At 40.2% G+C, this 19,870-nt stretch overlaps 1 protein-coding gene across 2 annotated transcripts in view; it reads right to left on the reverse strand.

The window, feature by feature from the left end:
* Positions 1–2,721: 2,721 nt before the first annotated feature.
* The window catches only part of XYLT2 (xylosyltransferase 2), a 71,307-nt gene continuing 54,158 nt past the window's right edge, over positions 2,722–19,870 (reverse strand). For both annotated transcript variants that reach the window (XM_060252219.1, XM_060252218.1), the window contains exon 11: positions 2,722–5,233. In XM_060252219.1, the coding sequence (XP_060108202.1) occupies positions 4,911–5,233 (323 nt within the window). In that variant the 3' untranslated portion in view covers positions 2,722–4,910. The remainder of the gene's footprint in view (positions 5,234–19,870) is intronic.

Consider the following 19,870-nt stretch of genomic DNA (forward strand, 5'->3'; position numbering starts at 1 on the left):
GTTGTGGGGGAGGAAGGTAAAGGAGATTGTGAGCCGCTCTGAGACTCTTCAGAGTGGAGGGCGGGATATAAATCCAATATCTTCTTCTTCTTGTTGTTGAATCTTGCCCAAGCTCTACTTCAAAAGGGCCCATGTTTTCCACAACCGTGATAACTAGAAATATTGTCATTATTAAAAACAGAGAGCGTACCAGGAAATGAAATCTGACGTTACACATCTCCACATACTGCGTCATCAGTATGAACACAAGACCCTACAGTCCAGTTTGTAGCAACAATTTACTGTGAATCTGAAGATACTATGACAGGCCATTCGTGGGGGGAGGGGAGATAGCATCTCAGATAATTTTCAAAGGTAATTTCTTTCAACCTCCAAGCTGGTAAGTTCCAACACAAGGCAACACAATGGTTTATATTTGGTGCTCTATGAATTTTTTTTTACCAAAATGTCCCAGATTTTACAAAATAGAAAATTCAGATTCTAAACAAAAATACAAATGGAGGTGAAATATGTTTTAATTTGTACAGTGCTGGCTAAAGGAGTTATATTACCTGGGGAATTTAGGCAGGCAACATGGGCAAAGGACTAGGAACACTTTAATGAAGATGAGAGAGCTCCGAAGCCCCAGCTAGGAGATACTTTGGAGCTGGAGAAAGCGGGTAGGAATGACGCTGCACCTCCCTTTCCCATTCTCAATCACAAAGACTGCCTGGACCCCAAAGATTTTACATTGGAAGTACGATTGGGTCCTAGACTACATCTAAGACTTCACACTAATAAAAAGATAGCTGGGATAAATGGAAGCTGATTTTGACCACTGGGCTCTCTTCTCCCTGTATCTTATTCTAGTAGCATGATGTCACTAGGCTGGTGTTTCTCTAGATCAGTGTTTCCCATTTGCAGGGTCATGACCTGGTACCGGGCCACGGAAGCCTCACTACCGGGTCACAAGAAAAGTCAAAGCTAGCCCCGCCCCATCCCCGTGTTGTGCAGAGAGGAGCTGTGCTGCCTCCCCTTCCTTCTCCCTCACTCCCAGTGTTTGAGAGAAAAGCTAGCATCCACCGGCACTTTAGACCAATGAAGCGTTCTTCAAGGTATGAGCTTTCATGTGCCTTGCAGTATGTTCTTTTGGGGAGATTTCTCCAGGAGGCCTGGGTGGCAAAGAAGGGTGTGTGTTTTTTCAGCCGGGAGGGGCGGGAAGTGGGCATTCCAGTAGCTATTTTTTTTAAAAAACCAAACAACCCCTGGGCAGAATTATTGCTGGCTGGGGTCATCTGATGGTGAGGAAGGCTTTTTTTTTTCTTTGCTCCCCCCCTTCTTTCTTTCCCTGCAAGTGGTGCTCTGTCTGTATTCTTGGTGCTGGGAGGGGGGGAAGCAACAGTAGGAGGGCTTCTAGTGCCCTGGTCCCACTGGTGCTTTTTGGGCATTGTATGACGGAATTTTGTACTGGATAGTCCACTGGCCTGATCCAACATGGCTCCTCTTATGTTTATGTTCTTTCTTTCCATGTCCTTCCTTCCTTCCTCCCTTCCTTCCGTTTTTACTGGATGAAACTTTTCTGTTCATCATACTGTTGTTGCATAGGAGCTCTACCAATGAAAAGTTGGCACCCCCAGTTGTAGCCAGGTGGCCTTCTATGAGATTTCTGTGTGAGTGAGTGAGAGTAAGAGGTGAGAGGCAGAAAGAGATTATTGGAAATTACTGCGGTATACCTCAACAGCACTGGAAGAGATGGTACTATGAACTTGGCATCATTTTACTGGTTCTGCTTTTAACAGTTATCTGACACAAAACTAAACTCCTCCTGTAGATATTAAAAAGGATGAAAGTAGTTCACTGGCTAAGTATCTGCACAACAGGTTGCTTTTAAAGGCATGGGAAACACAGCCAGTAAAAAGCTGCAAGCCCCTCATAAATATCCTTTTTGGGATAATTGCAGAAAAGCTTGTATGAACTTCATATAACTTGAAATTATTTCATTAATTGCAATACAATTCTCTGCTACCTTTCACAGCAATTTCCCTGTGTTTCAAACAACAAAAAGTATGAAAAATAGTTGTTGAAAGATTTTCTTGAAACCAAGCAAGCTTGGTTGTAGCTTGAGGCAGGGTTCCAGTAGTTGCAGCTGAAGGAAGGGCCTACTAAATGTGTCAGCATATTTTGAGGTAGAATAGCTGCCAGGGCCCAGTGTGGGTGGTACACAGTGCTGGCATTCCTGATGGCAATGGCAACAGCACTCCCAATTGCATATACTGGCTAGTGCTGTTGAGGAAGGGATGTGTAGGTGGTGCAGGCAACTGAACATGAACATGCTTGCAAGTGTAGAGGTGAGAAGACTGCCCACTTTCCACCCCCATTTTGGCTCAGCATGAGTTTCAGAGAGATTTTTCTGAAAATGAATTTACTTCTGAAGAAGAGGAAGGTCTGGGGGGCTGCCATGGAAGTGACATCACAGGAAAAGGTGGAGTTTTGGTTCAGTGTGCCCCGGAAGTGACATCACTTGGTCCTTGACACCACCGGAAATGGCATAATTCCTGTCTCCCGGCTTCACCCCCAAATTTTAGTGGGCCACAAAAGAGAAGTGTAAAAATAACTGGGCCACGGGAAAGAAAAGTTTGGGAAACCCTGCTCTAGATTACACAATCAAAATGAACCCATTTGGGTGTGTCTTGAGCACACGAAGAGAAAAACTGGCTTCAAGAATTCACACTGTTCACACTGTAGAGATATAGATGTATTTGTGTTGCATATTTCAGACAACTTTACACAATGCTTCCAACACAAAGCTTTCGGCATTCATTCTTTGGAACAGGTTTAATGCCTTGCCTAGTCCAACCCTCCCCTTGGCTCAGAACACAAAAATACATTTCATGAGTCCACTTTCTAGAGGCAGGGGCTAATTACCATTATCAAAAACAATGGGTAGTATGTGGTGGCTAGGGATATGCAGATCTCAAGCAAAAGAACAAATTAACCAGCCCCGCCCCCTCCCCTGCATAGGAGTTCTGGGTCTGGCAAATCCCATTCCAAAAGAGCCATTCCTTTAAAAAAACATTAGCACCACCCAAGCCATCTTAAAGTAAAGGCCAGATATTGTTTATGATCTTCATGTCTGATCTAGAAAACGCTGATGTTTTGAGAAAATGCAGGCAAGCCCTCTCTCATGAAAGGGTCAGTTCAATCCAAACCCTGAGATCCAAAAATCTTGCCAGGTCTACATCAGAACTCTGAACCTTAGGCCTAGCTCAACTGAAAACAAAGAGCCACTTTCTAAACTCCCTTGAAAAGACAGCAACAACAATTCATCCCCATGTCAAGTCATCATCTAGGGGTTCGCTCTGAAATTTGATATGGCACACATTGGGGGAAAAGGTTGTCCGAGGGGAGTCCCCTTTCCCTTAACACTTTTGTTTTAGAACCACTGTTAGGAAAAAAAGCCCCAGGCACTGCTGTCCCCAGTTCAACTGGGGGGGGGGGTGGTTCACTCAAAAACTGGGCTGTACATGACGGATCATATAATCATACATTGGACAACATTAAATACAGAACAGGGACAATCCCAGAGGATGAAAAAACACTGTTTTTGCCTGGAACGCATTCAGCTTTAGAGAGCTGGTGTGTGAGCATGTGTATGTGTGTGTGGGAAGACACACAAATTATGACTTATTTAACAATGTTAAATGAAAAACCAAAACCCAACCAGCAGACTGAGGGGAAGTGGAGGATAGGGGAGTCAGGGCTGACTACTGCCTGTGGCAGATGTAGCAGGTGCAGAGAGACTGCGCCGACCCAGTGGAAAGAGAATTCGTCGTGAGAGCAAGTGGGGGAATTTAGTACATATCTACAGATACCCTACACTACCCTTTGCATTGGACAGGCAGAGTCATTACCAAGCTCTATGAGAGAGGCCACCAAATACAGTACCAACCAGGTTTCAGGCTAACAAAAGGAGGAAGAACCAGGTGGGTTCTGAGACACTGTTGAAGGGGCTCGAACAGATACATCAGTTTGGCACAGACTAGCAGCTCTGTTCATCGGGAGCTTGGCACAGTAGCTAGAGAGGCCTGGTTCCTTCCTGGCTTCTAGCTAAAGTGTGTGCTTGAGAGGGGTAGTTCTGCATTGGACAAAAGGAGAGAGCCTCTCCCTCTCTCTAATTATCTGTAGCAAGAGCCAAGCTGTGAGCACCATTAGGAGAAAACCAAGCATTTCGCCCTCTTTGCATGCCTACAGAATCAAAGACAACAAGATATGTTACAGTATAAAAAGAAAATGGAGACACTGAGATCCTCCCTTTGGAGGTGGTGGGGGGAAATGACCGTGGTTTCTATTGCACTTTGCTTTATACATACACGTAACATTTATTTAAAAAAATATGAACCAAAAAGGATGGGGTGGGAAGATGGGAATCGAGCGTCAAGTCAGCACCAGCTGCTCAGAGGACACAGTCACAGTGACAGCCTAGCTGCCTGCATTCCCAACTTACCCTCCCCCCCCCATTTCCCAGAATTCTTTGCCAGCAACCATTTGGGAACAATGAGTCCTGATCTTGTAGAACATTATCCTTGGTTGGGAAGAGCATGTTGGAGCCAAGAAGCCAGCAGCTTACCTGCCAGCTCAGTTTCCATTGCTTGGATTCATGAACAGGTAAGCTCCTCCCATCCACATGTTTTCTCTGGCCAATCCTGAGAATGGTGGGTGGGACCTCCATCTTTACATCATCTGTGCACCACAGACAAAGGGAGATAGCTGTCTGCTTTCAGAATCCTCTCTTGCATTTGCCCAAGTGCATTATCACAGGATGATGTAGTCTGGAGTTCTCCCTGTGTGTGTTTGTGTGTGCAGGGGAACGTATGCCCACCTGCCGCGTAGATGCTTCCTTGCTCCCAACAATGTGCTGCCGGCTGCCCCTGCTACCTCAGCCGCCCATCAGGCTTGATGGCCCCCAGTTCTGATTTGGGGTCTGGGGAAAGTGAACTCCAAGAGGTTTTGCTACACAGCTCCAGGGTGGAGCAACTGGAAGGACTTGCCATGCAAAGGCCAGCCACCAACCAGAAGCTGCTGATGCTGCTGTCTGTCCAGTTCTCCAGAGCCTTGCCCACCAGCTGTGTGTGCTGATGGGCAGCTCGCTCTGTTTCATCCAAACGTGGCAGGCTCAAGATCCCAGCCAGGCCCTGGAAATTCTGTTCCATGTATTCATTGCGGGGAGGACCGGAGTGCAGCCATTTGCCATCATCTAAGACAGAAAGAGAGAAGATTAGAGAGCTCAGCTGGGACTATGCCTGATCTTTCCCAATTGGAAGAGGATAGCTCTATCTTCCAGCCCCTTATCTTCCAGGTCACCATTAGACTCTCCTCCCTCCTGTTGCGTAATATCCACAGCCCTGTTATTTGGGAGGGGAAAAACCTTATAGGCAGGCAAATGATTTTTTAAATATATTTTGTAACAGGCCCTTGGGAAAGATGGAAACAAAATTAGTAAATAAAATTTTAAAACGCCTCAAAATGGGATTGGACACAATTTAGTTTGTCAGGAGTATCTACTTTAATTAAAAAGAGAGAGAGAGAGATCAGTACCCTTAAAAGAAACGGGTCACACAACCATGCTTTTATAGCTGTAAAGCAGGACTACCCTTTGTTACAAGCTACTAAGCAGGCATTCCAGTTGTCACAGGTGAGGACAGTGCCTGTATAGCTCTTTGCCCTGCTTCTAAGAAGAGCAGAATAAATGATGCAGATAACGAAAAGATTTAGATTTGTTTAATGTGTCCAGCTAATTCATTTTCATTTCATTTTATTCGATTTATATCCCGCCCTCCCCACCGAGGCGGCTCACAACACAAAATTCTAACAATAAGATTAATGAATATTAAAATACATTAAATAGTTTACAGCCGTTAAAACAAGAAAACGATCTATAATAAGGTGGAATTTCCTTTTCCTTGGCACAGAATTTTTCTTATTGCTGAATACACAGACCTGAAAACACCCACCGCAACCAACAAGAAACCCATCTCTCCCTTATAGAAACCAAGAGAACGCCACTATTCCATTAACAATACTAATGATTGTCCATTTCTGTGACAAATTTAACAGCATTGTTAAATTTTCTGGAATAGGTTAATCGTTTATCTGTTTCTAGACCTTCTTCTCTTTCACCTTTTCTTTATTTTCCCCTAGATTTTACAACCATTAGCTATTCATCCACAGTTTCTAAAGAAAAACATGGGAGAATAATAATCAGTTCCCTCTTGACACTATATGGAGAAAAATCTTATCCTCTCTCACACATTTTGCCAATCTGTTTGATAGCAGATAGTGCAGTGTCTCCTTTTCAGAAAGTGTTGTTAGCTGCTTTACCCAAAGAGTAATATATTTGTTTCATGTGGTATTGTTCTGGGAACCTGCTAAAACAATACGAGCTGGGGAGTCTACTTGATCTGAACAATAAGGGCAGGAATTCTTCTGTATCTCCCTGTATCTACCTCAGCTGAGTCTGAGGTGTTACACCTTGCCAATTTCTAACCAGCAGAAACAGTCCAGCAAGAAAAAAGTACGATGGTTATATGGATGAAGAGTGGCAAACACTTATGATTTGTGTCCTTGAACACCAAGGACCAATCTTCATTTAAGATCTTATTTTGAAAAATTTTACAGCTTATTTTCCTAGTACTGTTCCTTACATCCTTATGTCACTCTATCGGGGCAGAAAGTCGTTTATCTAAATTTCTACTCCAGATGGACACAGAGGTATCTGAAATTAGCAACTGAAACAAAACAGGAGCTATTTATGGCTTGAAAAGGGAAAACCGAAATGTAGTGATTGATAAATAATAGAAGACAGGTTTGGAAGCACCAGCTCTAATTGCAAGGTGGAGGAGGAGATACATTGTGGAATACCTAACAGTTTCTAAAGAATTTGATCTGAAGAAAATCAAGATGTTCTATATGGCCAGTATACCATAATGGAGCAGCATATCTGACAACCAAATGTATAATTGCTCTATAAACATAACCCCGAGGTACTTGAAATTTCTTACTATCTTGATTGAGCTCCCACACAAGGATAAAGAATGTGTCCTTACAGAAGATTAAAAAAGGTAAAAGATAAAGGTAGTCCCCTGTGCAAGCACCAGTCATTTCCGACTCTGAGGTGATGTTGCATTACGTTTTCATGGCAGACTTTTTTTTTATGAGGTGGTTTGCCATTGCCTTCCCCAGTCATCTACACTTCCCCCCCAGCAAGCTGGGTACTCATTTTACCGACCTTGGAAGGATGGAAGACAGAGTCATCCTTGATCCAGCTACCTGAACCCAGCTTCCGCCGGGATCGAACTCAGGCCGTGAGCAGAGAGCTTGGACTGCAGTATTGCAGCTTTACCACTCTGCACCACGGAGCTCCTGGAGAAGATTAGTACCTTTGTTTTATCAAAGTTTATTTTTAAATATTCTTTGAAGTAGAAATCATAAAACTCATTTAATATTTTCACTAGACCAGAGAGAGAGAGAGAGAGAGAGAGAATGGACTAAAAGATGCCTGCCTAAAATGGAAAGGTGGGGGAATACTGAAATTTGTCAATACAATTTTTTAAAAATAACACAGCAAAAAGAAGCACAAGAATCACAGCAGAAACTAAACATATAAATGCTCTAAGCCCAGGATACAAGGAAAAACGTGAAATGGCTGAGCACCGAAAGCTTCTCCCACCCCTTGTCTATTCAGAGTAGCAGTGGCTCTCCAGGGTCTCAGGGTCTTTTTTTATAGGGTGATATGATAGTTTTGGTTGTCTTCTTCAGCGCTTGTTCTGCTATTCCACTGGAGCCCTACATGAGGAAGGGGGGGTGTTAAAACTAATATTTCTCTGGAAAATGAGTTCCTTGAGTTCACAGAACTCTATATTTTACCTGTGGTTGGTCCCAAACCTTCTCCCTGCCCTTAAAAGATGCCTGCCTAATGGAAAGGTGGTGGTGGTGGGGGGAGATAGTGGGAACACAGTTTTTAAAATAAAACATCAAGAAGTACAAGGATGCGATCCAATTATAGATATTTACGGGTAGTGGGGTTGAGTAGATTTCTTTTCTTTTTGCTATATTCCAGTTAACTATAGACTTCAGAGTAGGCTTCCCAATCCCCAGGTCCCAGAGGGGGATCCCCCGGTTTTACAGGCTTCCCCCTTCCCCCAGCCAGCTGGCCGGCGGGGGAAGCCCTGCCCCCAGAGCCATCATGCACCTCTATGAACGATTCCCATAGGGAATGATGGGGAATTGATCCGCGGGTATCAGGGGCTCTGGGGTGGCTGTTTTTTGAGATAAAGGCACCAAATTTTCAGTATAGCATCTATTGCCTCTCCCCAAAATACCTCCCAAGTTTCAAAAAGATTGGACCAGGGGGTCCAATTCTATGAGCCCCAAAAGAAGGTGCCCCTCTCCTTCATTATTTCCTGTGGAAGGAAGGCATTTAAAAATTTGTGCAGTCCCTTTAAATGTGATGGCCAGAACTCCCTTGAAGTTCAATTATGCTTGTCACACCCTTGCTCTCGGCTCCGCCCCCAATGTCTCCTGGCTCCACCCTCAAAGACTCCTGGCTCCACCCCAAAGTCTCATGGCTCCACCCCCAAAGTCCCCAGATATTTCTTGAATTGGACTTGGCAACCCTACTTCAGAGCCCAATATGACTTTAATTGATTAATTCTCAAAAATCATAAAATCAGTTTAAGAACGGACACATTAGAGATTACTATATTTGCTATCTGGCAAAGTAGTAAAGAAGTTTCTGCCACATAGAGTATGTTGTTTTCAACAGTTTTTGCTGTTTGAAAGTACTGCATCTGACTGTGTCACATTACTCCTAACACTTTCATCGACAGCTTGGTCTCTTCTTGATGCTGCCCGAAGTGAGTTAGAGTCAATAGGTATAACTTCCCTTAACTTTCCCCCCGTTTTGTCCTTTAAATTGTAGAGCCTTTCAGCAAGAATGTATTGTTCACTTGTTAAAGTCTCAATTAGGAGATAAAAAAAAATTAGTTTCTATATCAGTACGGTTATGTTTGGCTGGATGCATGTTTCTTGTGGTTTCCTATTAACAGAAACCTGATTCTCTCCATCAGATGAATCAGTCACATCAAGAGAATGGATGAAATTATTTTTAAAGACTCGATTAATATAAATTCTGTATTTAAGCAGCATCTCATTTTTTTTTAAAGAATCATCCTAGGAATATCAAAAGTTTTAAAAGTTAAAACTACGCTTTGTTGAAAAAAAGAAGCAAGGGAGAGAGGGTCAACAGAAGTGAAATCTATCCATGTTTCGGAAATCTGTAATAAAAAAACTCAAGTGGTTTTTAACACTCCAGATGGTCTTTCAAGAGGGACAGTTCCCATGTAAATGGGAGCTGTTTTGGTTGTCTACATTTTGGTTGTCAGTATTCCATAGTTTGTTTTCTATTTTTAAATTTACAGAAACATGTTTGGTTTACTACTTCCCATGAAAATGCTGAGTGTAGTTTTTTGATACTATTAGTCATAGACCTCAAAATTTTGGGGGATAGTTTTAGAAATTATTAACGTTTGTGTTGCTATTAGTCACAGGAATGTCCGTCTGTAAATTAATTTGAGAGCTCTGAGAACCCTGGGTAATCATCCTATCCTTTTTTGTCTGGACTCTCATTAATCTTGCTGCTGGAGTAGTACTAGCTGTGTCCATTATGTTGCTTTTATGAATGAAACAAGACTATTTTTAGGGTTTGTAGAATCTTTCGGGCTCAAGTGCCGTGTTCTACTGGAGAAAGTTTTCCTTCCAGACGTTTCGTTCTCAGCTGCGGAGAACATCCTCAGTGGCGTTGCAGCCGGAGCAGGCGCTCAGACCTTCTTGGCTGCTGTGCATAGAACACGCCACTTGATCCCGAAAGATTCTACAAACCCTAATGATGTTACCAGCCGTGAAAACCTGAAATCTTTGATAAGACTATTTTTGTCTCTGGGAGTGTCACTGCCACTAAGTTTAGATGGAGCTGGAGTGTCAAGGGCTAGTTGGAAAATTCAATAAATCAATTTTCCTCTGCTTAGGAAGGGAGACCTCAGGATTAGAATCAATTATAGTGAGTTTATGAACCATTTTAAAAACAAAACAAAACAAAAGGTGATATAAATAAATAACCATCATGTGCTAAACTATTCCCCCCTCTGACGCTACAACTGGTTCCAAAGAAGACTCTTCAAATTAGCCTTACAACTAATAGCCCTGACTTCTTTTCATGATTTAACAAGCTAGCTAAGTAAGATTATCGTAGGATGAAAAAGTTTTTTTAAAAAGGCTCACTGATAAACATATATGGCAAATGAACTCACTACCGAAACAGAGGATCCTTTCCTTTTCTCAAAAACTTAGCATTAAGTAATTGAATGACTGAAAGGGGCGGGGGGGGGGAGGAAATAACAGAGAAAGAGGAGCTTTTCAGCTACCAGCCCTGACTCCATCTACAAAGAAAAAGTGAAACAAAATAAGGATTGATAGAGAAAGATTAAAAATAAAATATGAATGAGATAGCTGATCGAATGACAAGCTAAAAGAGAGAGGCTCACAAGAATGCTCCTTAACACTTTATATAAATCAAATGTTCTGCAGGCTGAACTTTTCCTCCCTGATCATTCCACAATCCAGCAGAACTCCAACTAAAATACAGAAGTATAAAAGGGAGAGAACAGCGATGAGAACAAATTAAGTAACATAAATTTAAAAACTCTAAAATGGGGAACCACGTCAGCAGCTGCCTCACATGTTCCCTCGTCTCGCTTATTAAAACCCTTACTTCCCCCCTACCTCCTAAAATGGAGAAGGGAAGGAGTTAATACAAAGATAAATCTAAAATACTGAGATTAAAACTAAAGTAAACTGGAAGAAAACAAACAAAACGAAACAATTCCATTCTTGGAAGAGCACTACTCGAAAATGTCTGATCCCACTCTCATCTTTTAAGCGCTATAATCTGTTTTCATGTAATAAAAATTCAATAGAAAAAAATAACTTCCAGTCAGGAAGACCATGATTATGCACTGCAAAAATGAAGGTTTTTTTCCCCTTAAGGCAAGGGTTTCTAACCTTTTTGAACCTACAGGCACCTTTGGAATTCTGACCCAGCGTGGTATGCCAAATGCAAAATGGCTATCAGCCACAAAATCTCAGGCAGTGATGTCATGCATAACTCTAATAGTAACACTTCACCATTTCAGGCAGAAGCTCATTTTAACAAGTCGCCTTTTAAAATAAATGTATTATTTAAAAATATTTTTTTGCATACACACAGTTTATCTTTAATTCCGGTGCAAAAAGAGCACCTGTATGCAAGTGAATTAATTATACCTTTTGGCAAATCTTTAACGCAGCAGTTAAATTATAAGTTATGGGTAGGGTAACAGCCTTATTTTTGCCAAATATAATAAATGGCAATGTGTGAACATACTGCAAAGTGTGAAATCAATGGAAAAATAAAAGAAGATCTTATGGAAGAATATAAGTCTTTCATGGAAGAATGTAAGTCTGTGTCCAAGAAGACACAAAAGGATCAAGTCCAGTCCATTTTAAAAGATCTGGAAGAAAATCTTAGTTTAGTAGGAAAAAAATCTGAATTTCACCATGGCTTTCATTTCAATGATTACAAGAAAATGGAAACAAAACCAAGCTATAAGTTGGAATTGCTTGAAATGCTTGAAAAATGGCATGGAGAAATGTTGACTGTAGATTCAGGAAAGAAGAGGAAACCAAACTGAAGCTCCATAACGCAGGAAAGAGCTAAGTTTTGCTTTGTAGACTTCCAGAGCAAAAGTTATGAACTACCTTCCTGAGTGGTGAAAAGAATCTCATAACTGTAGCTATGTGTACTCTAATAGACTTGAGAAGATGAAAAAAAATGAAATTTCCACTTGTTGGAAGAGGAGAAATGAAGACCTAAACAGTTGAAATTTGACACTTGCTCAATCATATGCCTATCCAAGGGTTTAACATTTTGATATTTCTTTAAACACATTGTTTTAGATTTAACATAGTTAATAGAAAGCAAATTATCACAACAGTATGAAACAAAAGCTTGAAGAAGTCATCTTAATCCTATCCTTGAGCAAGAAAGAAGAGCTGCATCATCAGCTTACAGTAGAAGCAATATAGGATGAGGAGCCAAGCTAGGAACATGAGAATGGTTAACTTGTAGTTTGTTTGGTAAATCATTTAAGCAGAGGTTAAATAAATCTGGAGCCAAAAATACATCCCTGTTGAACACCTTTTGTAACTGGAATTGGGTTTGAAGATAATCAGTTATAGGACACCTTATTCTCATGGAAGCTGAAGTGAGTAAAGAAACAATTAGATGTAATAATTACTTAGGAAGTCACAATTGGTTTAATATGATGCAAAGCCTTGTGCATGAGATGTTATCAAAGGGCATCCTAAGATCCACAAAAGAAGTAAACAATTTCCCATCAAAATATGATGAATATTTCTCAGCAAGAAAGAAGAAGAAATAGTGAACAGACTAATCGGTCTATAATTGTCTGGGATTTTTTCAGGAATTTGCCAGTTGAATCTATCATAAACATTGCAAAATTGGAGCCCACCAATCATAATATATTTTTAAAGGTTCAAGGGTCATCAAATCTGGGCCATAAGTCTTACCCAACTTTAATCCTTTTATTAAGGAAAAGATTTCCTCTAATTCAACCAATGGCCATTTGGAAGAATTATCCAGAAATAGAGTAAAAGATGGAGGTGTAGAGGGTTCTTTCTCATTTAAAAAAGGTGGTAAAATTGTTTCCTGAAAGATTCATTGGAATGTTCAGAGTTTTCTGTATAGCAAAAGGTTTGTTACTTGTGTTCACCACTTGCCAAAGGTTTTACTGCCATGATAATGTGATGCAAGCAACTTAAACCTTCAGGCTGACAGAGAGGCTTCCGGGGTTGGAAAATGTCGAGCTGAATTGCTTCTCAGAAGGGGAGCAGACTGGGGCTTCTGTTCGGGGTAGTGGAAGGCAATTTAATGCCTACTGCCTACTTTTCTCAGTCAGAGATCAGTCCAAGATATGCACAGGAAACTCTGAGGAGATTTACCTTGGCTAAAAGGAAGTCGGGGGGGGGGGGCTGCTTTGAGGCTTTGAGGGGTCTCCGGAGACGAGTTGCATATTCATCATCAGCAGAAGTTTCCAGAGTCATTTATTTGACATAAGCTCGACAGGATCCTAACCTTCTTTGAGATTGCTAAACATCTAAAGCTATACAAGACCGGTGTTGGATCTGGATAACTGCAGAAAAAGGTACTGATGACTATCTTCGTTCCGGGACTATTTAAAGTTAAACAAAATAAAATCAGAAGGTGGGAAATAGAGATTCAGAAAGTTTGGAAGAAGAAGGGGAGAAGGGGTGAAATTTGAACTTTGTAAATTTAAAAGACAGTGCTAAAAAGTGGAAAGGAATTTATTGTTTTGTCTACTTGCGGTTTTGGAGAAAAAGCCCCATCGTCACAGATTTGCAGCTCTCACAGTCAACACAGGAAATACTTCAAACATCGCGAGATCCTTTTACCAGTGAAAACGGGATTTGGTGGCAAGAAAAGCAGGAAGTGTCGGATGGAAAAGGGAAATCTTTGAAGCAGCTAGCCTACTCTAGGACTATAATATCATAGAAAAACATTGGCAGCTATTGCTAGAAGGTCAAAATTTAAACAAAGTTTTTAAAGTGTTCGGGACACTAAAAATTGATGAAGCTGACAGAGGTGACAATTATAAAGTAAATACTATTGGACATTATTGCTGATAATTATTTTAGAAGCCTTTTGAAAGAAATTTTTTTTAAAGGGAAGCAGAAAGTCGCGACCGCCATTTTGGAAGAAATAAAAACTTTAAAAATTAATATCTGAGCCCAGGAGGCTCTGAGGACAGCAAAATTAGGCTTATTGAAAAGGGCAAGCCTTACTCTATCAAACCTGATAGTTTAAATTTAATTTGGAGAGGTCAAAATTTTTGGTGTTTTTTTAAATGTCAGAGCATAAGTTAACTCGTGCAAGGACTGCCTCAATGGAGAAAATGCAAGAGCAATTAGAAGCAATGGAAGCCAGGATGATGAAAGGGGTGAGAGACATGATCACTGCTTCTAAAAAAGAAATTAGAAAATACATTGAAGAGCTAAGGAAAAATATAGAAGATCTCAGAAATGAGACTGTGGTAACATCAAAGAAAGTGCAAGAGGTGGAAGAGAGAGTGAAAGTACATGATTCCACCTTGTTAAAAATGCAAGAAAAGGTGGCAATTCATGACTGCAAATTGATGGAAACCCAGATACGTCTGAGAGGAGTACCTGAGGATGAAGAGACTGATTTGAAAGGATATATAATAAGAATAATTGCAGAATTTTTGGAGGAAGACCCTGAAGGAACTAGAAGCATGTATGACTATATGTATAGAGTGAACTCACTATATGCCAAGAAAAATAATCTACCAAGAGATGTGGTTATAAGATATATGACAAAAGGAAAAATCTTGAATAAAAATCTTGAATAAAAATTTTGAAAAGACATTGATAGTGGGAGGCAGCAAAGTAAGAATCATGAAAGAATTGCCAAGACAAGTGATAAATGACAGAAAAGCATACAAAAAATTGACAGAAAAACTACGTGACAATGAAATGAGGTATAGATGGATAATACCTGAAGGTCTGAGCTTTGAGCTGCAAGGTAAAAGAATTACAATTACAAGCACACAGGAACTGCGTAGGTTTTATGAAGAACATAAAAGAATTTGCACCATGATGGATTACAAATTATTATCTTGGAATGTAAATGGACTAAATTCACCACAAAAAAGAAAGGCAACGTTTCATAGGATTAAAAAGCAAAATTGTAATATAGTTTGTTTACAAGAAGTGCATATCAAACAAAAGGATTACAAATTTTTATGGAATAAACAACTGGGACTAGAATTTTATTCGTTGGCTGAACAGAAGAAAAGGGGAGTGATTGTCTATATTAAACAAGAATTGGAGCCGAAATTAGTGTTTAAAGATAAAGATGGAAGATTTGTAGCAGTAGAAATAATATTAAATGCAAAAAACCCGTTGTTATTGGGACTGTATGCACCAAATTGTGCAAATGATGCTTTTTTAAAGGACATTATACAACAATTTGATGATCTGAGTTATGACCAAGTTTTGATAATGGGGGACTTTAATGGAACAATTAAGAACACACTGGATAGGTCTGGGGGTAAAAAAAATAATAAGGAAGGAAAATTGCCAAAGTCTTTTTTTGAATTGGTCAAACAAGAAAATTTGGAGGATATATGGAGGAAATTTAATCCTGAAGTGCGGGACTATACCTTTTTTTCAGCAATACATAAAACTTTTTCCAGAATTGACATGTTGTGGGGCACTAAAGACTTAGGCCTTATAACAAAGAAAAAAGATTTTACCTAAAATTGGGGCTGACCATAACCCAATAATGTGGATTATAAAATTGTCTAAGAAATTGAGAAGATGGAGATTGAATGAAGATTTACTACAGAATAAAGAAATAGTGCCATTTCTAGAAAATGAAACTAAAGCTTTCTTCCAAATAAACGATAAAGAGGATATAGAATTTCAGACGGTCTGGGAGGCTTATAAAGCAGTAATGAGAGGAATATTGATTACATTGAATAACAAAGATAAGAGGGCAAAAGAAAAACAGATGTTGGACATTCAAAATGAAAAAAAGAAAAAAAGAAGGGGAACTGAGAAAAAGGCCAGGGAAAAAGAAAATTATAAGGGAGATTACAATATTACAAACGCAAATGAGACATTTGTTAAATAAAGAACTGGAATGGAATCTGAAAAGATTGCAGCAGGGAGCAAACAAACCCTAAAAATATTTGGCCTGGCAACTGAAGAAAAAGAGAGAAAGTAAAATTATTAATAAAATTGTGGTGGATGGAAGAGAGGTGGTAGATCAAGAAGGAATAAAAAGAGAATTCTTTAAGTATTATGCCAAGTTATTTAAAGGTGTTAAAATAAGGAAAGGAAAGATGGATGAGTATTTACAAAAGATAAAAATAGCACCCTTAGCAGAAAATATGCGAAAAGTTTTGAATGATCCAATTGAAAAAATAGAAATTGAAGCAGCAATTAATGCAATGAAAAATGGAAAAGCACCTGGGCCAGATGGATATACAGCTAAATTTTTTAAAACCCTCAATGAGAATTTAATCCCGAAACTTCAGAAATTGATGAATATGATAAGAACAAAAGGGAAAATACCAAATATGTGGAAGGAAGCTGTTATTTTGTTGATTCCAAAGGAAGATAGAGATGTTACAAATGTAAAAAATTATAGACCAATTTCATTATTAAATAATGACTATAAAATATATACAAGAATCTTGGCAGAACGGTTTAAACAATATTTGATAAATTTTATAAAGGAAGATCAAGCGGGGTTTCTTCCCAAAAGGCAAATAAGAGACAATATCAGAACTGTTGTAAATACTGTAGAATATTATGAAAGACATCCAGAAAAGGAAGCAGCATTATTCTTTCCGGACGCAGAGAAAGCATTTGACAATTTAAATTGGGATTTTATGTTTGCAGTAATGGAGAAAATGGAGCTGGGAGAAAGCTTTATAAGAATGATAAAAGCAATATATACTGAGCAATGTGCAAGGCTATGTATAAATGCTGATCTTACAGAAGACATGTCGCACCCTGGGCACCCCTCCCGGTCTCCCGGTGCCACCGTCGCCCCTCCCGGGCACTCTGTGGCATTCGCCGGAGGTCTCAGAAACAGGGGGTGGGAGCCGGGTTACTTCACCGCAGGCCCCCGTTCCCCTCCTGGCTGTGCTGCGGCTCCTGTCCCTCTCTCTCGCGAGGCAGCCTCAATAAGCACCGGCCAGCTTCCTCCCTGACCTCCTGCCTCCCTTCCCTTTATGCTTCCATCCCAATCCTCCCCCTTCCTGGGTTCCACCCCTCTCTAGCTCCTCCCCCCTTCAAAGCCCCAGACGCCCGGGAGAGGCGAGCTGGGGCTGGGCTGCCTGGGAGTGCCTCGGGCGTCCTGGACCTCGGCAGCGTGCTGGGGTATGGCGTCTCTCGCTGTGACGGGTCGTGCGGCTCCCCTCCTCTCTGCCCAGCGCTGGGCTCAGCTTCTCTCTCCTGCTCCCCGACGTCTCGCTCTGGCCAGGCTCCGCGGACTCGGAGACAGGCTCGTCGGCTGTGTGGCGTTGCTCGGGCGGCTGTTGGCGCCCCGTCAGCCCAGGTGAGGGGTGGGGCCGCCCTGGGGGCTTGGGAAGGTGTGGGAGGCTCTCGGGGCGGCGCCGGGGGCCTGGAACAGCTGGCAGGCACCGGGGGGTCCCCCTCGCGCAGTCCTCGCCCGGGCTGGGCGGGACACATGATAATTAGTAAAGGTACAAGACAAGGTTGTCCACTTTCTCCACTATTGTTTATAATGACGCTTGAAATATTACTGATGCAAATTCAAGAAGATAAAGAAATAGAAGGATTAAAAGTAAAAGGATTTACTTATAAATACAGAGCATTTGCAGATGATATAATGTTTATAAATGAAAACCCCATACAAGTCTCACCTTTGTTGTTAGTCAAAATACAAGAATATGGGGAGTTGGCGGGACTTTGTATTAATAAAGAAAAATCAAAACTTCTATGTAAAAATATGCAAATAAATAAACAACAAGAATTGCAGAGACTAACGGGCTGTGAAGTTACCTCCAAGGTAAAATATTTGGGTGTGGAGATAACAATGAAGAATATTGATTTATTCAAAAATAATTTTGAGAAGCTATGGCGTAAAATGGATGAAGATATGTTAAAGTGGAATAAACTTAATTTGTCACTGTTGGGTAGAATAGCAATTAAAATGAATATTCTACCAAGAATAATGTATTTGTTTCAAACTATTCCGATTGTGAAAGACAGTAAACAATTTAATAGATGGCAAAGAAAAATTTCAGAGTTTGTGTGGGTGGGGAAGAAACCAAGAATTAAAATGAAAATTTTAACAGATGCAAAAAAGAGAGGTGGATTTCAATTACCAGATTTAAAATTATATCATGAAGCAATTTGCTTAGTATGGATAAAAGAATGGATAAGGTTGTTAAACAAAAAACTCTTAGCGTTGGAAGGTCATGGAAATAAATTTGGCTGGCACGCTTATATGTATTATGGGGAAAAAAAGATAGACGGCTTTTTCTCTCACCATTATATAAGAAACAACTTGCTAAATACATGGATGAAATATAAGAAATATGGAGATGAGAGAAAACCGTTATGGATAGTGCTAGCCGAAGTGATAAAAATAACAGCTGAGATGGGTGAAGAAAAGTGGTTGTCATACAATCAACTATTAAAAATACAAAGTGGTAAAATAGAATTAAAAACTGCTGAAGAGCTGACTAATAAATATGATTGGTTTCAAATGCAACAAATAAAGAGTTTGGTGGAGAATTCATTAAAACTGAAGGAATAAGAAAAGAGCAAACAGAAATGGAAAAAGTTCTGCTTGGAGACAATGAAAAATTAATTTCAAAATTATAAAAACCACTTTTAAAATGGTCTACGGAAGATGAAGTAGTGAAATCTCAAATGATTAAGTGGCAATTAATGTAAATAAAGAAATACAGATGGAAGCTTGGGCATATTTGTGGAAGAACTCCATAAAGCTTTCGACGTGTCATAGTATTAAAGAGAACTGTTTTAAAATGATGTATAGATGGTATATGACTCCTAAGAAATTGGCAAAGATGAATAATAAGATGCCAGACAGATGTTGGAAATGTAAAAAACATTAAGGTTCTTTCTACCATATGTGGTGGACTTGTGAAAGAGCAAAAAAGTATTGGCAGATGATTCAACAAGAAATTTCTAGGATCTTGGGATATGAATTTAAGAAAGTTGCAGAGACTTTTCTGTTGGGATTACAAATGGAAAAATTTCCAAAAGAAGATAGAACTATAGTTTGGTACTTGCTTTCAGCTGCTAGGACATTATATGCGCAGTTGTGGAAGCAAGAAAAAATACCAGAGGAATGGAATTGGATTGTAAAAGTTATGACATGGTGTGAAATGGACAAATTAACAAGAATTTTAAGAGACTAGTAACGGGGGGAGGGGTGGGTAGAAAGTAATATATGGGATAGATAAAAGAAGTTATTAATGATGCAAGAAATATAATTTGTTACCATATGTTACCAAATAAAATTGTTTTAACCGAAATCTTCAGTCTGACAGTGAAGATCTTTGGGCTATGGTGGCAGTTGCTGTTCAAGCAACTTATTAAAAAATCTGCACAATTAAAAACCTTGCTGGGCAAAAGCCCCATCCTGCTCCACCTACTTTCTAAAAAACACTTGGTGGGCACTGGGAAAAACATCAGCGGGCACCACATCGGAGACCTACACTTTAAGGACTGTAATCGTGCAGATTCCCAGTATGAATGCATTTTTGTGTCATCTTTTTTTACAGGTTTTTAGATAACACTCACAAATTTTGCGTTGTTTTCCAAGAAAGGGTCAAAACCTATACACTGTTTTTGCCCTGACCTGGATAGCCCAGGCAAGCCTGATCCCATCAGATCTCAGAAGCTAATCAAGGTCAACTCTTGTTAATTTGGATGGGAGACCTCCTTGAAATACCAGCAGTTGGGAGGACAGAGGCAGGCTTTATTCAGCCACCTCTCTGAATATCCTCCATGTCTCCAGTAGGGGGCAGTTGCCAGAGGTAACCATGCCTTCCAGGTGCAAACACACACATTTAAAAAATACCAAAGGGGGGGACCTCATAGAGAGTTTTTTAGATTTTTTAAAAGTGTAAATATACAAATGTTATATGAGTAGAACTGCTAACTCTGGGTTGGA

The sequence above is a fragment of the Heteronotia binoei genome, chromosome 13 (assembly GCF_032191835.1).
Source record: "Heteronotia binoei isolate CCM8104 ecotype False Entrance Well chromosome 13, APGP_CSIRO_Hbin_v1, whole genome shotgun sequence".
Taxonomy (NCBI): domain Eukaryota; kingdom Metazoa; phylum Chordata; class Lepidosauria; order Squamata; family Gekkonidae; genus Heteronotia; species Heteronotia binoei.